At 43.5% G+C, this 22,796-nt stretch overlaps 1 protein-coding gene across 2 annotated transcripts; it reads left to right on the forward strand.

Annotated features, from left to right (window-relative positions):
• On the forward strand, positions 1 to 12,542 carry LOC108883431 (BTB/POZ domain-containing protein KCTD1). Of its 2 annotated transcripts, none has more exons than XM_018676548.2 (5): positions 1 to 380; positions 6,230 to 6,408; positions 7,476 to 7,620; positions 8,972 to 9,277; positions 11,311 to 12,542. In XM_018676548.2, the coding sequence occupies exons 1-5, from the start codon at positions 372 to 374 to the stop codon at positions 11,470 to 11,472; spliced, it is 801 nt and encodes a 266-aa protein (XP_018532064.1). In that variant the 5' UTR covers positions 1 to 371; the 3' UTR covers positions 11,473 to 12,542. The 2 variants fall into 2 exon arrangements, with proteins under 2 accessions (XP_018532064.1, XP_018532062.1); XM_018676546.2 differs by lacking the exon at positions 1 to 380 and adding an exon at positions 4,483 to 5,333.
• Positions 12,543 to 22,796: the final 10,254 nt, after the last annotated feature.

The raw sequence follows: 22,796 nt of genomic DNA on the forward strand, positions 1-22,796 counted from the left end.
GCGAGAGGGAGGCAATAGGCAAGTTGGAGGCAGGAGGAGTGAGGGTGTTGTAAATGCAGGAAAAAAAAAAGATTTCTTTATTTGATTTTATAAAAACATAAACTCAACAAAGACTGAGGCGCTGCCGCTGTGATCTCTTTGCTCGCAGTTTTATTCTGAAGATTGGTTTAGACTGGGGCAGAGACATGAGCTAATTGTATCCTGATCTTTGCCTTGAGGGGTTTCGGGAGCCCTGGAGCAAGTATTCTCTGTATTTTGTTCTGTCTACCTTAGCCAAGCTATTGCATTTCTCACTGGTGTAGGAAGAGAAGCAGATCGTGGGGCCAAATCGGAAGGGAAAAGGTGCACAAAAAGATACTTTATGCCGCTCTATGTTTCAGGTAAGCGGAGATTTATTTGGTTTGCTGTTATTTCCGAGGCTGGATGGACTGGGACATTGAGGCGCAGCAGCTTTTACGCATGTGCCAAGCGATTCGAGCGGTACAGTTCTTAAAAATATTTAACCACTTCCTGGCTATTGTTCCTTAGTTACTATACAAATGTATGCGCGTAACTACAATATACGAGGCTCTGGTACGTCTCGGCTAAACGAACGGCGGATTAGACCGCGATCTTGTCGAGCAAACACTCTTACTTATCCACCGTGTGAATTCGCTCCTGGCGCGTTTCAAGCTCCGAAACACACATCGCCGTCTCTCCGGCGTCGCTGTTGTCGCCGTCTAACTTGCTCATAACTTAACTCAAACCTGCCCTTGTCGTCCCCCCCACCGTGATGATTTCTTTTGTTGTGTTTTTGGTTTTTTGAAGTCAGTTTTTTCTCTTTTTTTGGCCATGAAACAGTTCTGCTTCCTGGCTGCCCCATATCTTCTAATGAAAGACGCCATTGTGGAGTAATTTTGCCGCAGGCGTTTTTTTCTTATTCTGTAAGACAGGATGTACCTTTTACACACGTCAATGCAGAATCTGTGAATCATCCTTTAATACGATCCGTGTCCGTGTTAAGAGAATCGTATTTATGTAAATGAAGCCGAAAATAGGAGCGGAATTTCTAACCTCTCTCTCTCTCTCTCCCTCCCTGTCTTGGCTCTCTGACCGCGCCGTGCGTAATCAACTCCAAGGTCCGGATGCGAATCGGAAAATGTAGTTTACTAAGTACTAATGTGGACCTGTGTCGCCGGTGGGATCATGTATTGTGTAAATAAACACCTACTTCTCCTCATAAAGTTTAGACTTATAAAATGTATATTACACCCTTAACAAAAAAAAAAAAAACAGGTTGTGTGTTTGGTTACTTAAACGTTTCTCCTGGCACCGCCGGCAGGGCGATACTTTAAATGACATTTATTCAGTGTAGCATTATAAAGAAAACCCTCTAAGTTTCAGTAACCTGAAATGAAAGCCAGTGGTCGGATTCACCAGTTTCAGAGGCTGCGTTAATAAACAAGAGTGAGGCTGAGATGTTGGGGATGTCAGGACCGATCACTTGATGGCGCTGTAATAACAAAACCGTATTACTTTACTATATGTACAGCATCTCCACATCTGTTTACCATTAAAAAATACTTATTTTTTTTTACCAGCAGACTGATCATGGAGAGACAAATATTTAGAGGGCGAATCAGTTATTCTACTTTACATTTGTCAGGCTGCACCGTCGGCTCTAAGTTAGAGGAACTCCTTGGAGAGGTATACTGTTATTATATTTCATATTATGGCTCTGCCACTCCTGTGCCCTGGGACAGTTCAGTCTGTGCCAGGGAACACGCACCGCCGTCTCCAACAGCCTGCAGCAACACAGCCCTGATCACACTTCCTCATCTGTGATGTCACTGGCAGCAGTAACTCCACAAAGAGCTAGTATAACCCTACTTTGAGATCAAAGTCAGGGGATAATTATGTGCATGTATTTGATAAATACTGTAGCTCTGTGCTGTGATCTGTAACCTGATTGGGTGTAAAATCTGAAACTTCATATGAGTTCAGATTGTGTGTTTTTTTTTTTTTTTTAACTCATTGTCGACAGAACGGCTTAAGTTCTGTAACATTGTTGATTCTGTGGATTCTAAAACACAGATTGGATCACCCTGATCCTGAGGCGCTGCAAAGGATCATACCCCTCATATGCCACCTTTACCTTTCTAGAGATAAAATGCAGTTCATCCAGATATTGTAATTTCACTTTAAGGAGCACGTCTCCAAAGTCTATTTACTCTGATAACTTTTTTTCTTCCCGACAACCTCCTAATCCTTTCATTTAACGCCAAAGTATTTTGTTGACACTCAACACCCCGAATTTATAGAGCTGCTGCTGTTTGTGTGAAATATGCTCTTCAGAAATACCTTGGTATTTTTTAAGAGCCAAGGTTAAACAATTATATTAGAAAACTATTGTATGTTACATTCTCATAACGACCCGGCCTTTTTGCTTACGACAGTCTCTCTACCTGCTATTTTTCTCCTTTCCAGTCAGCAGTGACTGAAGTTAACCCAAAGTCTGTAGTTGCCTGTGTGTGTGGACATTTGAAACAAATGGCCGCGGGCAGCAAAGCAGAGACAACCCATCCAGATTATGTAAATACCAGTCTGCCTGCCTCAAACTGAATGTTAATGCTCTGATCTGAAATGCTAATTGTGTCTTGTGCGATATGTTGAAACACTGAAGAGCTGCATTGTGGGATGGAAAATTGAAAGCTAGTTTGTTGTATATGCTGATCCCAACAGTTGCCCTTTGATTACTGCAATAGCAGACAGATACTTGCTTCCTAAGTTTTGGGAGCAGTAGTGGATAATAGCCTGTGTTGTACAAGATGTTGAACAAGAGCTATAGTGTTTGTTGCTTAAAATACAGGGGAAGAAAATGATAGTTTTGTGTAATAGGCATGTCACAGAGAGACTGCTGGTGGAAAACAACGGGAGAGAGTGGAACAACCCAAGAACTCCATGCTTTGATGCGCTGTGTCTGTTTTAGATTTGTTTGTGCATACTGTGGTGCAACAAAATTACACAAGCTGAGTAAACAAGCAAATGCCCCTAAACACATACGTTTCGACTTGTGTCACAAAGGCTGGAGACTCTGGGAACATGTCCACAGACACGACTTTTGTAGCTCATGTAACAATGAGCAGTGGCAACAGGTTGTGCAGTTGCACATCTGATGGCTGATACATTAGCATCAGTGATCCTTACGTCACATGCTTTCTGATGGATTCTGGATGATGCGGTGACCTTTGAACTGTCCTTGTGATGACAGATGTAAAAAGCGCGGCGGTGTGACGCGGACATCGACCCAGGAAAAGGGTCAACAAACGAATGTTATCTTCACTTCCACCAACTCAAGAGTGATTCCGTGATACAAGAGCACAATCCCACAAAACCCCACTACCCTGCCGCCACATCCCACCCACCCAACCACCCGCTCTCTCTGTCACTCTCTCTTCTCTCTCCCTCTGCAATTTTCCATAATGCCTTACAGATTTTACACTCAATCCACCTTTGCGATGACAAGGCTTTGAGGAAATCCAATTCCACCAAGCTGTTTTCAGAACTTACTCTCCACAGGCACACACTCACTCACTCAGTCACACACACACACACACACACACACACACCACCATCTCCACAAATTAGTCAGGGAACAAATTACCTGCATTCTGAGTGTGATCCCACGCACTTTGCCGGCTGCCTTACACAGGTCCCCTTTTGAAGAGCAGCCATGTGATTTCTCTCTCTTTTGCCCTGCAGGCCCCTTTGCCTTCTGCGAGGGATTCTGGAGTTGAATTTTAAAACTATGTATGGCTGCTGCCTGTGCTTATCAGCGCGTGCACAAGCGGCATGCAAATCAGACCAGGATCACACACCGCATTGGAGGCCTACACTCAAAGGCAAGCTTAATTGCTAATTGGGTATCTAGGTGTGAAACCCACACTGCCAATGAGAGGCAGGAATGTGGATGTTTTAAGGCCAGTGGTTGAACTAATTAATTTTAATCTGAATGTTATTAAAAATTGTGGATTCCTTGCATTTTCTATGAAAAACAGCCCAGGAGAGTGCTGTGGCAGTAGTTTTAACAGCAATTGGGCATGTTGTGGTCTGGTTTTATGCTCCATGGTGTCATTAGAGCGGTGGTTTTGCCGTGTTGTTGTGGTCATCGGTTGTTATACGGTAAATCTGACGAGTTTGTCGAGCATAAAGCCAGTGAGAAGCTGATGGAGAAGATGTTTTAAGTGTCTCTATCTTCTCTGAGGGATTGAGGTTTTGATGTTTTGTTGTAAAGGGCGCTTGAGTCATTCATATTCTGTATGTAAATGATGAAAAGAGTGGTTTTATTAACAGTGCATCCGGGCAACTGAGAACGCTAATACTGGGTGCTTTTGTGTGATTGGAAAGATCATGATCAGTCAGGTGGCTTATGAATGATGTGTGTGTGTGTTTGTGTGGGTGGAGGGTATAAGGGTTTTTTTTTTTTTTTTTTTTTTTTTTTTTTTTTGGTCCAGGTTAGGTTTTGTCACTGACTTAACTTTGGACTTTGTGGGACTGCATGTTGTGTTGAAGGAGGGTTTGACCAGCTGAACAATGGGGCAGCAACAGTCAAGAGGAGGCTGACCCGTAGCGGCGCACGGAAACGCACACTGCTCCTAAAGGGCAAAGGCCAGCTGCGGGAAGGTCCAGATGTGCGCCTTGACCGCCCCCCAACCACCCACCCACCCGGTACCCCACTCCAACTCTCACACAACCAGACGATCACATTTTTCTTTTTCCTTGTATTGTCAGGCGGCGGAGGGGGTTTGTTTTATTCTGAAAATGCGACACACATACCTGCCACTGAAACAGCGACAGCCCAAAAGAGCCGCGGGCGCTACAATGCTAATGTTGTCGGGGGCTTTGACTTCTCCCAGCCATTGCAAAGACGCCGCTCCGTGTGACAGCCACGGCAGCCCCGCTCTTCCCCCGGTGCTCGCTATATATCCATCTCCACCGCATTTTGGCAGGTGTGTTGGAAAGAAGAAGAAGAAGAGGAGGAAGAAAAGAAAGAAAGAAAGAAAGAAAAAGCCCGACCGCGTCCTATCTGTTAACCTTAAACCCCTCCGCGCGGTTAAATGGACGAGACGGATATCATGGACTTAACGCATCAGAAGGCGAGAAAGCGACCGCGTCCAATCAGTTCCGTGGATGAGTCCGTGCACGCTTCCCTCAAACGGCTCCCGATCCGAGCGTCGGAGTGCAGGGAGCCCTCACTCATGTTCGCAGTCAGAGGAGAGCCTGCTCCCGCAGCGTCTCTCAAGCAAAATGACCACTCGGTGACTTCATCTCCAACCACAGTGATGCCGGCGCAGGTAAACGCGTAAAGTCCGATATTGTCTGGGGGGGTTAGGTGGGGGGGAGAAAAAGAAAAAAAACAGAAATAACTGTGGAGTCTGGGATCGACCTGTCACTTGAGCTGGAGGAGCGAAGTGAATACACTTAGGTTTGAATTGAATGCTGTGTGTGAGTAGATTGTCTTCCTGCTGTCCTTAAATGTGGAGTGCGCACTTAATTGTCACGTTATTTCAATATCACGCACGCACGGCCTTCTTGTTCGCTACTTTCATGTTCTGTTAAACCTTTTAAAGTCGTTTTTCCAACAAATGTTTGTAACATTGAACCCAGTCATCCTCAGTAAATGGTGAACGGTGATGGCACAGACGCTATTCTTTCTTCCCATCCATTTATCCATCCCACCACTCCACCACTGTGTGTGAAACTTTTGGGGGTGAAGTAATTTTCCTTTTCTTTTTTTTTTTCCTGAGAGCTTGACAGAAATTGTCTGCTAATGGTGTTTGTAGGTTAACAGGAGACAGTTTCTCCAAATCCTATTACAGTATTCAAATCAAGAGTCATTATTGCTCATTTCCAAGACTGCGAGATTGATGCTCCAAATTAATTTGGTTTTGGAGATTATGGCCCACAGGAGTGGATGCATGTGCTTTGTGGCAACATTCAGGTCAAGGTCAGGCTGCTCTAACTTGCAGAGAGAAATCTTCCCTTGCACTCCTGGCTGTGGAGTGTGGTGCACAGCAGAGATATCTAGATTTTGGTGGCTAGTTTTTCTTTCTAAATTGAAATATTCTGAATATCAAAGCAGTGTTTGCTGCTTTTTATCTGCAGAAAGCCAGAATCCGAAGGATGTACTATCAATCTTTCTTTGCACATGTCATAATATTTTCCCTCCCCCTCGTGTTGTGTGAAACAGGATAATCGCTCCAGCATGTCCAGGCCCATGATCACACGGTCGCCAGTGTCTCCCTTGAGTAACCAGGGCATCCCCACACCTGCGCAGCTCACCAAGTCCAACGCCCCTGTGCACATCGACGTGGGAGGACACATGTACACCAGCAGCCTGGCCACCTTAACAAAATTCCCAGAATCCCGGTGAGTCTGCTCACACCGTGCTCGTGTATTTTAAAGTGTGTCACAGAGGTAAAGTTTGTGTTTTTCGGGGGCCTCTGGTGAATGCTTGTGTCTGGGATTTTTGCTTGTATTCTGTGTTTCAGAGGGAGTTTGTTCTGTTCAAGTCAGATGTTTTTTGTCAGCATCAGAATTTCCTCACAGTTTAATGCCAGCCAGTTTGATGTTTAATGTCATCCTGTGACATTAAACAGTCAAATGTCACATCTCCTCAAATCACAAATATATCTCATGGATGCACTTGGTCTTTTTTTTTTTAATGTTTGCTCCTCATATCTTCTCCATCAGTTGCTTTAGGATTTCTCAGGTAGTATTACAAAATGTCTCCTTGTCAAGCAAAGCCTACAGTTATTTTGAGCAGTAAACAATTTGTAGGCGCTTCAAGTGCAGAGTGCAGCGCTCAGACAAAAGCAACTTGGTTATTCTGACAGATGTCACAGCAGCAGTAAAAGGGCCAAAGGGCATGGGGCCATCTGGAGGCCGGGAGGCCGCACTGTCGCTCCAAGCACGAGCCCGAGGGTGACTGGCACCCTGCCTAGGGCGACCAACTACCAGCTGGCCCTGACCTTTCCAGACCACCTCTGTTTTTAATCCTTTCCTTTCTTTTTCTTTCTTTCTGTCTGTCTTTTCGCCCCCCTCCTTCTGTCTTTCTTTCTATCCTTCCTCCTTTCTCGTTGAGGCGTGTGTTTAGCTCGGTAAATGTGTGCTTGCCTGTGCAAAGGTGTGAAAAACATTTCAGAGCTTTAGAAAATTGAGTGAGTGAGTCACAACCCTTTGCACATGCCCTTGTTTTGCTGTAGCATTTTGACTCTTCTTTCTTTTTTTTTTGTCCTTTCTCCATCCCTTGTCTCCCTCCACACAAGGTCACGTAAACTCCAGAGTAGCACTCCAGAGATTATGTTTTAAATAATGTTATGAATAATGTCATGAACTTCTCTTAATATTGACATACTGTCCAATCCACCCCCGCCCTCCTCCTCCTCCCCCTTTCCCTTCCTTTCTGCCACCCCTCCCGTCGTCTCTGTGGGTAGAATTGGTCGCCTCTTTGATGGCACAGAGCCCATAGTCCTGGACAGCCTGAAGCAGCACTACTTCATTGACAGGGATGGACACATGTTCCGCTACATCCTCAACTTCCTCAGGACGTCCAAGCTCCTCATCCCAGATGACTTCAAAGTGAGTGGTTGTCCATCCTAGAAACTGTAAATTCCCATCAGCCAGTCAGCAGTCCTACAACTTAGCGCACACACACACACACACACACACACACACACACACACACACACACATGCACAATGAATGCTGAGGCCATGGAATGCCTTTTGGTCACTTGTGCTTGTTGAATTGCTAAAAGTGGTTCCCATGCTGGAGACAAAGTACGAGATGCTCTTCCAAACAAAGCTCAATCACGATGCTTTTACTCATCATGGGGCACAGTCTGGTCCCCTCCAGCTGTTTAGCGGCCAAAAGATTCTTTGAGATATTTGAGGAAAGCAATAAGCTTGAATTAAGACAAATAAATAAATGCCATGGCGCCCCCACGACCACATCGCATGTGCTAGATTCCTCCACTGCTCTATGTTCTTGTGCCAGTTGTCCATCCAGAGTGAGTCTCACTGTATGTGACACATTAGCATTCCTCCTTTTTTTTTTTTTTTTTTACTCTTATGTGTCATTTAGTCAGTAATTACTTAGCTTGCCCTGGGAGAAAACAAATAACCGCATTATCTGATGGACTGTCCACAGTGTGACTCAATCAGCGGAAAGTATGTCAGCTAAAATAAGCAAAGACAAAAGACAGGCTCAAGTTCAGGCTAAGGCCACATTCACATCGGGTAGATTTTGAGAGGAGCATGAGAAAGCTCGAATGTGGTGCGATTTTAGGCCCTGCAGTCCTGTGGGTAAAGGATCTCCTCCTCTACCCCACGCAACCCTGTGTTGCATGTCGCACTACATCTCCTCTAGTCAGTATCTTTTGTAATTTTTGCTGAATGGTGTCTTGGCCAGGGTTTATTGCCCGTTCATGTAGAACAGCAGTTTCAAACCTCTCTGTTGCTTCTTTTTTTGGGGTGGGGCAGTGTTACATCGACATTAGAAAGAAAAGCACAACCTTGAACTGATTAACTTTTTCAGTTTTTGGTTATTTTGTTCTCTGGTATAGTAAGAATGTACTGCAAACTGTGTTTAGCTAGTAGCTTCCAACTCCAATCCAGTGCAGGGGCACCTTGATACCCAGGGGATGTATCTTTTAACAACGTGTGTATATATGAAAATTTTACTGTGTGACTCAGCATACTTTTATCACTGTCATTTTGTAATTTTATACAGCCTGTTCGTGGGGTATTTTTGACTTAATAGACTTAGTAGACAAGAGACAATATAGTGCTGGCAGGAAATGGGAGAGAGATCACCTCTAATCCACCAACAGGCCCCAAACCTTTTTTCATTGATGAGGCTTTATTTTCCGTAGTTCAAACCATATTTTTTGTAAGGACATATACTCACACATCTCTTTCCACTCCTTCAGGACTACAGTCTGCTGTACGAGGAGGCGCGGTACTTCCAGCTGCAGCCCATGCTTGCCGAGCTGGAGCGCTGGCGCCAGGACCAGGAGCTGGGCCGGGTGTCGCGCCCCTGCGAGTGCCTGGTGGTGCGCGTCGCCCCCGACCTGGGTGAGAGGATCACGCTCAGCGGGGACAAGGCCCTGATCGAAGACGTGTTTCCAGAGATCGGCGACGTCATGTGCAACTCGGTCAACGCCGGCTGGAACCATGACTCCACGCATGTCATCCGCTTCCCGCTCAATGGGTACTGCCACCTCAACTCTGTCCAGGTAATGGGAATTTTTGGCCACTGTGGGTATATGGTTGTTTAGAATGACTGTAAACACTCAAAGGTTAGATAAAGTAGTATTTTTCCATTGTACACCCAAGGAATTGACCAAGGTGATGATTTGTTCATTCAGCTTCTTTTCATCTGCTGTTATACTGTAGACTTTTCAAATTTTAGTGATGTCTGATTGCAAAATCTTATCTTTTTTAATCTAATCGAATCACAAGAACAGCCTTGCAGAAAAATAATCTCTTTGATGGGTTCATCAAAGCGTCAGTTTAGCAAGCCATCATTACACAAGTCTACCACCATCTTCACTTTTCTGTGATCTGACTGGAATAATGATTTGGACTTTGGCTCTGGAGCTGGTGAATAGTCAGCTACAGTAGTTACTTCTTATGTATCTCTTTGCAACACTCATAACAGCCCTTCTGTGTTCCATGAATAAACTGTTACAATTAAACCCTTGAGCCATTTAGACTGTTTTAAACTTTCAATGTTAAGCGGGCATCGGTGCCAACCTGCTAAAAATGGACAGTAAAGTGGCTAATAGTAGACTTCATGCCATCAAGTGAGGGGAAATTGGACAGCTTAAATCACAGCGGAGAGTCACATGAATATGGTGGTGGGGAGACTGCAATTCTTGTCCAAGCCAGTGGTAAAGGTCTACATCAAGATAAAGCAAAGTTAGAGAGAAAAGTAGTAGAGGCATGTCTTGTCTTCACACTTCTAAGATGTTGGGAAAGTTCTAGTGGAGAAAAGCTATAACTTGAAGTCTTTCATCATCCAAAGATGGATGTGTAAATAAGTTTCTTTTAAGGACTAAAGACTAGTGTCCTCTTGACACTTGCTATTAAATGTATACTATATAGAAAAGTTGAATAGTATCCTTTCTTAGGCATAATGGGTACATGGCCAAACCATACTTGTAAGACTAAAACAGGCCTGTAAAAAGAAATTCAGACAAATGTGTTAAATTCATCTTTTATACTAGCATGTATTTGGCATTATTGTATTTCTCTAATTATATATTGATATTCCACTAATTCATTGATGGTAAAAATCCTCAGATATGCATCAATAAATGATGGGAGAGGCATATTTAAAAAGATTTCACAATGATTTGGACTGTGTCTCCATCTGAGGAAGTCAAATCTCCATCTCCTTCCCAAAAACACACAAACAAACCCGTCTCTGAAGTGTGTGAGTCGTGGAGAGCGAGCAAGAGAGTGAGCATGCTCCCTGGCAGGTTGTCCCCAGGCAGGGCCCATAATCCTGTTTGGTTATTAAAGCACGCCGGCGGTGGATGCTGTATCTGCGGCTAATGGAGGCAGGGCGGGGGTTTTGAGAGAAGGAAAGGGGGGCATAGAGAGCTGCCAGCAGTAGGGGGACCTTTGTAGTTTTGGCGGAGGCTTGGGCCTGGGGGCTGGGGGGAGAAATGGGGAGAGGGTTTTTTTTTTTTTTTTTCGCTCAGCGGCCCACACTGAGCCAAGTGGCAGAGAGAAAGCCTCACTGCTCCCTGGGGCCTCTTCGATGGAATGTGATCCTACAGCCCCCCCGGTCACGTCTGTAGATGTCTGCAAGGCTGTGAGATCAGGAACAGCTACACACACACGCAGACAAACACACATATACACCAGAAAACAATGAAAATGAGGCATGAGGCAAAATGAGAGGCTCTTGGTTTTGTGAAAGTCTCATCCAAATTCCCGTCACAGGCCGTATGTCGCTGCAGCTCACTCCCAAAGCTGTTTTCAGTGCTAGACTTAGCACTAACTCGGCAGCATATAACTGGAGGAGTTTGAGATTATTCCATGCTCTCCAGCTTTGCAGTGATAAACAAAAGGTCAGAGGTCACATGTTTGTTGTAGCACCACAGTTTATAGTGACATGTAACCCCCCACAAATAATTTTTCTGACATCTTAGGATTAGAACTGCTTATATAGGGTGTGAATTATGTTTTTTCCTCCTGTAACTGAGTTCTTGTATTCCTCCTGACATCTTCCCCTTTCTTTTAATTCCATCTTTTTTAGGTTCTAGAGCGTCTCCAACAACGTGGCTTTGAGATTGCCGGCTCCTGCGGTGGAGGCGTGGACTCCTCCCAATTCAGTGAGTACGTCCTGAGGAGGGAACTGAGGAGGACAGGTCAGCGAGGACCCAATTCAAACAGGATAAAGCAAGAGCAGCTGGACTAGAATCCTCCCGAGCAGTAGGAGGTGCTAGACTTTCCTGTGGCAGCAAAAACGCTCGATGCTACAGAGCTCTGTGGACTCTGGTTTTCTTCGTTTCCTTGTTGATGTTTTTGTTTTCTTAAACTTGAGAACCATCTAGAGAATTAAAAAAAAGGAGATTTTTGCCATAAGAAGATACAAGACATTTGATAAGTTTGAGATTGCAAGGACATTTGTGATTGTCTAGCCCCCATAAAACAATTTAAAAAGGATTTATATACGCTGGATCCCCAAACAAAGTTTGTTTTAAAACTTGGAGCCTACATTAGGTTGAATATGATTTCTATTATTCCCATATAAATTAAAAAGGCTTTTATCGCTTATGTAGTACGTTGCATAGCTTGTCACCAGTGACTTGATTTTGTTGTCTCACTGGCAAATTGGCTAAGTCTGTTTTTATCCCTCGCTGTAAAAAGGTCACTAATGTGTTGCTTACAGTACAGAATGTCTCAGTTGTCATAAACAGTTAGTTTCAAAAAGCATCTTTTTTCACAATTAACATGATGTTGAATATTGTGATACAAATGAAGTGGGGTTTTTTTTGTTTGTTTGTTTTTACTTTAATGGAAGTTATTTTATTGGATTATGCCATAAAATATAGTTGACATAAGTATCATCAAAATTTAACATCAAAGACCATTCTATACACAATAAAGAAAATAATTTAGTAAATTATTATGTCACACCATTTGCCTCATTGGGGAGTATGAACTACTAACCCCCATGTGCTACCTTGGGAATTATTTAATTGGTTCATTATATTCCTCTGAGTGATGACCTGTAAATTTTTCATTGTATATGTGTTTGTGTTTTTTACATCAAATCTTTTTAAAGCAAATTTGTTGCCTCAGACATGACTGAACAGATTAAAAGCTTATTGTACCACCCACTCCAAGATCACTTTTACTTGTAGCACATATTGATATGAAGTTGGATATAAAGTATTTCTAAGATGACTGACCCACCTACGCTCCCTAGATTTGAGTAAAGAGGAATGTAGCAAAAAATGTGAAATAAATCTCAACTAAAGTTGTCATGGTGTCTGTTCGCAGTTTTTGCATTGCTGTAGGGACTGCTTTCACATTTGCTATGTCTGCCCAGTGCTGCATTTGAAGCACAGTGGTTAGATAGCACTTCCTTAAACTTGAATTTACTGCATCTCCCCTACTTCTGAAGATTCTTTCTAGCATCCTGAATGTGTTGAGTGGCAAAAAAAAGAAGCAAAAAATCTTTTATATTATGCACTGTTTCAGCTCTCTACAACCAGAGAGGTAAAGCTAACCTTACCAAGGCAATATTGTACCTTGGAGGATTTATGCTGGTGCATCAGTGACTACTTGGGGCATTCTTTACTTAGTTATATTGAATAGAGCCGACTTCTCCACGCAAGCCCTGTCAGTTGTGCTTCCTCATATCCCTGCAGGGCCAAAATCCAAAGTGAAATCACACACGGAGCCCTGTCGTCTTGTCTTCATCCCTTTTGGCAGAATCTCCACTTTCTTTGGCTATCTACGGTTTATGCTATATGTCTCCCTTTCAGGCCTCTTTGCCCTAGATTCCCTTTTGACTGACTGTTATTCTCATAGGCTAGAGGTGCAACTGTGATGTGAGTGGTACACAGCAATGCTTTGCTTTCAATCATAAAATCAACATGTTCTGCGCCTGTGTAAGTAACAGGTATTCATGGAGCAGATGTCAAACACGTCATCTCTCAGCTGAAACCATTAGACTTGGAAGAATGAAGCACAATATTCAAGTGTTTAGGAAGATATCTCACTTATGAAGCATTTTTTTAAAAACTGAAATATAATCATATCACTATTAAACCCACATCACAAGCCACAAATACTTACATAATACATAATTTCAAATGAGGAAAATACTACCTAAGATAAGTATTTAAAACATGTCACTTTAAATAATTCAAAAATACATGTGTTTCTTGGCCCTGCGCAGTTCTGGACTGCACGCAGCCAAGCTAACGGTTTTCCCTGTTTCCAGTTTTTGTGTTAAGATAGTTGAACTAGCTGCTGGATGTAGCTACATATTTATCATACAGACAGTATCAATTTTCACATCTAACTCCCAGCAAGAAAGTGAATAAGCCTATTTTTCCAAAAAAAAAAAAAATTACATTAATACATGCTCACAAAGATTTTTAGAGTGAAAATGATAGATATCTGGCTACTGAGTTTGGTTGGCTGGACCAACAACAACGGATGACGGTCAAGAAGAGTTGGTGTTTTCCTAAAATAAAGACATTGTCGAGGATGGCGTAAGATAGAAAAGGAACATGTGTTCAGATAAAAATTCAGCAGTACTTTTTGTGCACCGTATGTGATTTTTAAGTTTGTTACCTGTGGGGCAGCCTGAGTATAATGAGACCCTGTCCAGCCCTATTTTCTCTCACTTCCTGGATTCAGACTAACTTGAAAAGGAATTAGAGATATCCTTCTCTCAGGACACAGCCTGTTGGAGAAAAGATGAATGATATTAAGAAACTGACTTCCAGTCCTTTAGAGGACAGGGGTTCTGAGGAGAATAAAGTAATTTGAGATCCTCCTCTTTTCTGTGGTGTGTCTGTGATCATGTCTCTTTCACTCGCTTTCTCTCTAGTGATTATTTCCAGTCATCAAAAGGCAGAGTAGGGCCTGGAGAAAGTGGCTGTGGCCATCTTTCCCTCGCTCCCCAGGCTCTGCTTACTCACCACTAGTGAAGGTCAGTGGATGGACTCATTCACCTCATCTTCAAATCACCAGCCCTCACAGTGCTCCGTTCTACAGCCTAGTGCAAGCAGTGGCTACTGCTCCTAATGAATGTCCTGACTAAATACACTTATTAGATGATATACTCTGTACTCTGGATTTAGTCTTATTCTATCTGCAGTCTTCTCTCTCTCTTTCTCTGTGTTGATCTGTAGGTAATATTCTGCACTGTAGGTGCCTCCTACCTTTATTGAAAAAGCCTCCTAGCCATTTTATGCCAGCAAGATAATTATAAATGTAACCTGTGGCAAAAAAGCAAAACACAACTCCCACATCTCTCCCTTGCCATTTCTCTCTCTCTCTCTCTCTCTCTCTCTCTCTCTCTCTCCCCCTCCCCTCCTCCCTCACCCTCAGCCTCGGGAGCTGATTTCAAATTTTCAAAGATATCTCATAGTGAGGCTGTGAGACTGAAGTCTCATAAATACCTTTATTATAATATAATGGCCACATATTTCTAGCCATTATTTCTAGTGGAAAAATTAGTTCATCTGAGTGATGAATGCCTCCACAGTCTTTGCGGCTTTAAATGTTCTTAGATGGACAATCGCTGGTAGGATAATATCTCAAATGGACACTCGCTAGTAGAATAATATGTCACAGTGCTTTTGCTTGAGTTATAGAAATTCAAGTCTTAGAGTAAAATGGAGACAGTCTAAATACAAAAAAATGCAGCTGAACACCTAGTGATGGATTCTTGGGCTTGAACTTGTTTGAGAAGCCTGTTTCAGGCAAAAGAAAAAAAATCCTTGTTACTTTTGTTTCTCCTGGACCATATGAACATATAATCCTTAATGTTTTTCTATTTTGTAGGAGCCCAGGGCAACTTATAATAATACACTTTTAATGTATAGCAGATGTTAACCCATTAAGCTCTGATAATCTCTCCCTGGTGGTTTAGTGGACCCAGGGTGGCTAGTGACAAAAGCGAATAATAGTGAATAATAACATAGTTTTCTAATAATCTTGAGGGTACTTCAGTGATTCAGTATTGCACTCCCATAAGGGATTTACAGAAACTTATCTTTTTAAAGGATGGTCAAAACTGATGCAGGAGAACCCGGGATGTCCTTACTTTTAGTCCCCAAGTGAATCCTACACTTGATAAATGGACATGTCTTTCAAACACAACACCCCAAGTTTGTAACATCAGTTAACAGCAATGCTAGAGGCTATACATTGCTGCAAATGCAGCGTGCCAACAAGGACACTACTAACATGATGATTAAGCAGGTATAATATTAACCAGTTTCATATCTTAATTCACCATGTTTGCATGGTTTTGCTAATTATCACTATATTAGCATCACTTGACCCTTTGACCCTTCCCTTGAATAAAACAGAAAGTAAAGGGGAATCATCCTAGTTGCTTATATAATAATAATATATAATAATATCTGCTAACTCTCCATTATTAAATATAAACCTTTACTTCTGATAATGAGTACTTAATAAGAATTCTGTAGATTATCTGTAGTGGTACAAACATGTATCCTGTGCCATGCTACAGGAGGACTACACTTCAACTGCCCTCTTTGTCAAAACATTAGATTTTATACACCAACCCTCATCAGACCCTCTACTCGCCTCATGGTGATTGGGCTATAATATGGGACAGTGCTCCAAGTGGAGGATTTGAGGTAATGCTTCGCAACATGCTGCACTTTCCATTGTTTATTTATCAGTCAGGCCTTGAGTTATGGTGCGCTTGCAGTGAGGAATTTTAGACCGGACTATGGTCGCTGCAGGCCCCCTGGCATACACTGTACACTGAGAGGGAATCATTTATATTCTACTCCAGAGGTAACAGAAGAACATGAGATTGGGAAACAGCTCAAACACCACTCTGCTTGTGAGGCTTAAGGCACAGAAAAGTCAAGCTGCTTTTTTTTTTTTTTTTTTTTTTTTGGGCTGCAGAGCATATTCAAGCAAGTTCTGTTTTTCTTTTCTATTTTTTTAAATAGTTTCTCCACAAAATCTCCTAATATATATGCTGTGCCCAGTTATACCTACATGGTCACACATTTTACAGTGAAACTATAAGGCTCAGTGGAGGTGTGATGGAATGCTGGCTTTGGTAAAATTTTGAGCAGCAATGAAATCTGACCAGTGAAGCTACCTGTAAATGCTGTATGGTTTCTACATTCTAACCCGTACTGAAAAAGCCTGGAGGGCGTTTTGAACCACTGAGATAATTGCAAATGTATCCTTTGGCAAAAACATCAGCAAACTCACCCCCTCCCTCAATCCTTTTCTCTTTTCTCCCCCTCCCACTCTCTCTTGGATGAGAATTAATAAGGGCTACCTAGCCTTGATTAAAAGGTCTCAACTGTACTGTATTGCTCACCGGTAGCACCCCTCCCTGCACCAGCCTTACACATGGGTAGACCTGCATGTTAGGAGTGCTCTAATGATTCTGGAGCTTGCCATTCGAGGGCCACCCATCCATCATAGTGGTAAGGCCAGCGGCTTTATTATAATACAGAGGACAGACGTGCTCTGAGGCTATGTGGGACACAATAGAGGTCTTTCAACAGACCTATAAATACATGATCTGTCAGAGTTGCTGTCCTGAGGGCGCTCTCAGCCAGGCTCTAGCCCTCCGGTCGGCCATCACTTATGCTAAGATATGCGCTAGCCCCCAGGCTAAGGCTAAGGCTCAGTTCATTTCAGCCCCTCATCAACTACCACATTCTACCTCCAGCCATGAGAATAAATAAGAACAAGATGAAAAAAGTGATTCATTATGATGGAGAGCAAAACCTTAACAAAACAAACAAATGGAAGGGAGTGAAAACAAACAGTGATAGCCTACTATTGACTCTTTGGCAGCGGCAGCAGCATCTGAAAAGCTGTTGCTGAAATAACACAAGGCAACAACACACTTTGCCGTGAAGAAAAAGGCTGACCGTACAGGTTACACAATGAGACATTTGTTTTACTATCTCACTAGCATGGACAACTATATTCAAAATTCTGACAAACAACGCTGCACCTTCAAGTGTGTGCACTACATAAAAGGCACATCTCTTGTACTGGTGTGAGTTTAGAGAAGCAGCAGAGCATCACTGTCTCCCATCAGCTTTTCCTCCAGTATTATGTTTTTGAAAGTAAATTTTAAGTGATATAAGCAGCCCCTCCTCCACCTCCTCCTCCTCCTGCTGCTGCTCCTGCTCCTCTCCTCACTTTATCTCAGGTGAGAATCTCCTTTCACTGTTGCCTCCAAGCCAAGATCAGCAATCTGGGAGTTGGGGTGTGTTCTTTTGGAGATTAGTGTGGATGGAGGCTGTTGCATGTTAGAATAATAAACAGGTGAACACTTTAACTCTGCATAATTCTCTATCTCTGGGCCACCTTAATGTATTAAAATCATATTCTTCCTTGGGGCAGAAAACCAGCAGCAGATTATGTCCAGGGCACGGTGAGTGGAAACCCAATGACAAATCCCACCACTCGCACAACAATGATCACCTGGGCAGGAGCTCACTATTTATCATGCTTTTTCACTGAATCCTGGCATTTAAGGGTGTGATTCGAGCTGTTTGAATTGTAAGTATTGCTAATGTGGCTGGTGATGTGGTAATGCCATGTTTACACTGGGACTCACTTCGCTGTATCTACAAACAACACCTTACCCGAAACACATGTTCGCATACGCACCCCCCAAGTTCTTCCTGTCCCCATCCAGAGCGCACCCCCCCACCCCCACACCCCCCTTCGAGTACTCCAAGGGTTATTCCGGTCCCCTTGACAGCCAAGCCAGGTAGGGGGTAGTGTTCATAATGGCTGGTGTTCTAAGCTTTAGATTTTAGTGCCCCCCGCCCCCTCCTCCCTTCACACACACATGCACACACAACAACGCCCCCTGCACCAGTCTCATCCACCACCAACCCCCCCCCCCAGCGCTCCCTCCCCAACTCACTCTTCTCCTTTCCCTTCTTCTTCTTCTTCTCCTTCTTCTTCTTCTTCCCCCAGATCTCTCTTTGCCACAGCTGCTGCCTCCTGGCCTCGCCCAGAGCCTTCAGGAGGCTTCCCAGCTCCCTCTCCTTTCCCCTGCAGTCAAGAAGGAAAAGCAGGCAAAGGAGGAAAATAAAACTTCAGGCACACCACGCAAGGCCATCTGGGTAATCTTGTTCAAAAGGCTTGAGGTGATAGCTGCAATTTACACAGGCAAAAAAAAAAGAAAAGAAAAAAAAGAACAGACCTCATTTCCATACCTACCAGCCTCAAGGAGATGAAATTGAATAAACTAAGAATTAGAAAAGAATTACAGTAAAACCAATACGGAATATTCAACATTAGTTCATTTTGTCCTTGCAACACCCCCTCCTTGCACACACACATCTCCTGATTTCCTAAGAAAGAGAACAGTTGTGCTGACATGAAGGTGCCATGGACAACTAACAGAAGAACACAAGCGTGCACACTCGCATACACACCGACACAGCTCCACTCAAATACACGTGCAGGCACACACAGCCGAGGGGAGAAACAATATTTGCGATGAAAGCAAATCAAACTGAAATCCAACATGTTAAAGTCAAGTTGATTAGTGTGAAAATGTAGAAGCATCTTCTACTGGCATATCCCACAGTCATAAAGATATGTTAATTTGCAACTTAATGGCTGAAAGCATAATTTTGCTTATATAAACCTTGAAACATGCTGCATTTCTGAAATGTGCCTTAATTTAATGAAGTAAACACCACCACAAAACAATAAATGCCCCAATTAAAGAACAGGCATGAAGAGAAGTGTCTATTTCCCATTTTGCCCCCGCGGACATATGTACCCAAGCGTGTCTGTGCATTTACCCACACGCACAAGCATATGCATCGTGTGCAGCTCATAAACATCATGCCTTCACGTTTCACATTAGCATATGTGCTGTGTTGTTTAAGATGTAGGTTATCTGGTGTGAGATCCAGGCTACATGTTTATGGCAATATCACTAAGCATGCATGAATGTGCGTGTATGTGCAAGTGTCTGTTGGGGATATGCGTAAATGTGTGTTTGTGTGTGTGTGATAGTCTGTAAGTGTACTGTATGTCTGTGATGGTATGGTGTTACTGTATAATTAGTACATAATACAGTCAGGGTAACCATTCATAATTGCGTGCATGTTATTGGAACATATTGTGCATGAAAGGCAGGATGTGCCATCCTCTATTCTTTCTTCCTTCTTTGCCTGCCCCTGTGTCTGTATGTCATCTGGCCTGCTTCGCACCCCTGGGGGGCATATCCCATCAGGCTCGCTGTGCGCCAATGTGTCCCGACAGACCTGATGTGATCTGAGTGGCTGACGGGTTTGTCCCTGCTGCCCGCTGTCTTTTCTCTTCCCCTGCTTCACTCACACATGTGCCTAAGAAACACACAACTTGATGCAGCCTGACTTGGATTTTGCACCTCCCGTGGAAATCCTCCAATCAGTCCGTGTGCAAATTATCTGCCGCATGTTGCTGCCACCGAAATGTTTTCAGCACGTCTGAGTTTGTGTTTGACACCTCATGACAACAATCTTGAGTTTAATCTTGAGTTTTCCGGGTTTTTTGCCGTGGATAATTTGAGTGCGGAGCGCGGTTACGTGCTTCACTTCTACTTTTAGTATCCATTTGAATGAGTGCATAAATGTGAACGTTCAATTATGAAACCCCGCTGGAGAGAAACAATGCCCTCTTGGTTCAGTAGCCATCTTACACACACACACACACTCACACATACACACATGCAGAAGCCTGAGGGGATGCAGAAAGAGTGGGGGTTGGATACCGTGAGACTAGGGCATCAAACTGGGGCTTAGAGACAGAGATATACCAACTGGAACCTTATACCTACAGGGTGTGTGTGTGTGTGTGTGTGTGTATGCTTACATCCTTGTGTTAACACAAACTCACACATATGGAGGAAGCAAGTGTCATACTGAGGAAGGGAGAATGCTGCATAGGGGGAATACAGTTTGTGGAGGCTGCGTGTGTGTGTATGTGTGTTTGAATATAATCTAATTGCTTACTAGTGGAGGACAAAATTGTTTTGCCTGCAGGTATAAGTATGGGTGGTGCTGATGAGAACTGGTCTGATATCTCAATCCACCAATCAGCTATGCAGGGCCACTCCACAGCCTACCCCTTAAAATCATGTCCTTCATGTACTAATACTGTCTTTGTGAGCATTACATTTTTTTGCTTACAAAATCTGGTTATTTGTTCTCAATTTTTTTCTTAAAATGGACAATGAAAATGAGAGTGGTTTAAAGTCTCCATTCAACAGCAACAGGGAGCAAGCATCGGGCTTTTAGCCTTTAATTAAAAAAAGATCAGGGGGATTTTTATTGATATTTTTCTGTGCACTTCAGGCACAGAACTATAAAGCCCCGAGTCCACAGTAATGTTTTTTGATCAATGATTAACTACCTTAGTCGGGATCTTAGATCACCTTTAGGTGCTCCTCAGAAGCTAGTTTGTCTTGTGGCTAAAATGAACCACAACATGGAGGAAAGGGCTGCAGAAAAAGGCTCAGGGAGGACGGTGACGAAGCAATGTTATTATCCAGGCTTGTGTCCATTCAAGCAGCACGACTCAAGCATTTGCTTGAACTCAGGGTAAAGGTCCAATGAGACAGGTGCTTTCTATCACTAAAGTTGCTCTCAGTGACTATTGTGGAAATGATGGATGGCTCACTTAGTTTCACTGTAGTGCTCAAACTTTTTCCACATGAATAATATCGCAGCTGTACTTCTTTAAGATGACACATAAGGTTGTCCATTTCTGACATGATGTTTTGACACTGTCAACTCAGAAAATTCTTCCCTCAAAAGCCCAAGGACATAACCGCCATTTTAGGGAGGGTGGGTGGGGGCACGTGTGACCCTTATGCTGTATGTGATCATTCTAACTGGCTTGCCGACAGGAAGGGGGGGGGGGGGGGGTTTGCAAGAGGCCAGGCAGGTCAGGAGTCACTTGAGTCATGTGATGACCCCCCCAGGGCCGTTGGTGGGAGTGACAGGGAGACCAAGAATCAGAGCTGTGTGGTGTGGCTGCGAGCCCACGGGTGAAAAGGAGGTCAGTGGCCACAGGAAGCAGAGCTAAAGTGCCCAGGGCTACTGTCCTTAATGAGAGCACATCCCCTGGGGTGTATATCCCAGCAGCCTAACTGCCACATGAAAAACTCCAATCTATATAGAGTGCTGCAGGCGCAAGAGAGCAGCCATTTTCATGGTCCATTCCCTAAGCCAGGAGCCATCTTGTGAGGTAAACAAACCCAAGTACAAAGATGTGGTACAGGGCCAGTGCTGTTCCATCATTCACACTGTGCTCTATAAGTCCTTGTCTCACCATTTGGTTTTGAAAGATCTTGACTTCTTGTGTCTCAATAGGGGCTTCCTCCAAAGCATTGTAAATTGATTTATTAATAAAGTTTGTGTGGTGCTGAGGAACAGAGGCTAATAAAACAGGAGCCCTATAGGGTGAGGGGGAGAAATACATTTGAAAATAAACTTTGAGTAACTCATTAGATTAAGAAAATTATAAGAATAATAACCCTCAGCACTGCCTGGGGAGGGAAATCTCATTAACAGGTTTTTCGATTCCTCCTTTCAATACATTTGTTAAAAGTGCCAGGGAGTGTTCAATTATCACCCGCCCTCTCACCTCCAAGACACAGGGTGACAAGAAACCCCAGAGAAACCTGCAGGGCCAAGGAGGGGCCATGCACACAAGAGCACGCACACACCAACACACACCCACACACGCAGGGTTTCACTTCATTCCGCCCTGAGTAATGGGCTTTCTGACCATTTGTTTAATACTGTCAACAAACAAGACAAGAGCTAGAGGGCTACTCAGGCAATGCAATCCCACTCTTGAATGAGTATGAGCACATGAAGTACACACATGCATACTCTCAGGTCCATACATGTCCAAGCATTCATACACAGCAAACGAAGCTTTTGCCTATTGAGTCATTTAACAAAAGTATTTCTTACATTCTAAAGAAAACACTTTCATCCAACTGGCTTTCATAAGAGCAACCAAGAGCCCCACCTAAGTTTCTCTCTTTCATCTGTTTCCAATCTTCATATTGGCCCTCAGGCTACATCCTTGAGGCAGGAGGTTTGGAAGGCTATATTTGCTCTGGAACCATTTACTGTGCCCTCCCTCCTCCCTGAGACATGGCAGAGAGCCCGGGGGGTGGGGAGGTGGGGTTGCAACTCAGCCCACCTGGAGTGCTGTGTCTCCACCTAACCCCCCTCTGGTGGTAGTCACCAACACTGCACAGCATTAGTTTGTGCCTCGCAGGCTTCCAACTGCAGCAACCGATTGGAAAGACATTGCAATCTGAAGATCAAGATTGAATAGAGCCAGCTTCCAAGCATCAGTTTGTATGGTACAAGGCTGAGAGAATGGATTTGAAGCATTTGTGGCCAAGTGAAAACTTGACCACAGGTATGTTATGGCAGTGCCCATCACCGTTTACCAGCTGGATTGTTTTCAAAAGATGAAATGAGATGCTGGGTAAAAAGAAAGTTA

The sequence above is a fragment of the Lates calcarifer genome, linkage group LG4 (genome assembly GCF_001640805.2).
Source record: "Lates calcarifer isolate ASB-BC8 linkage group LG4, TLL_Latcal_v3, whole genome shotgun sequence".
Classification (NCBI taxonomy): Eukaryota; Metazoa; Chordata; class Actinopteri; family Centropomidae; genus Lates; species Lates calcarifer.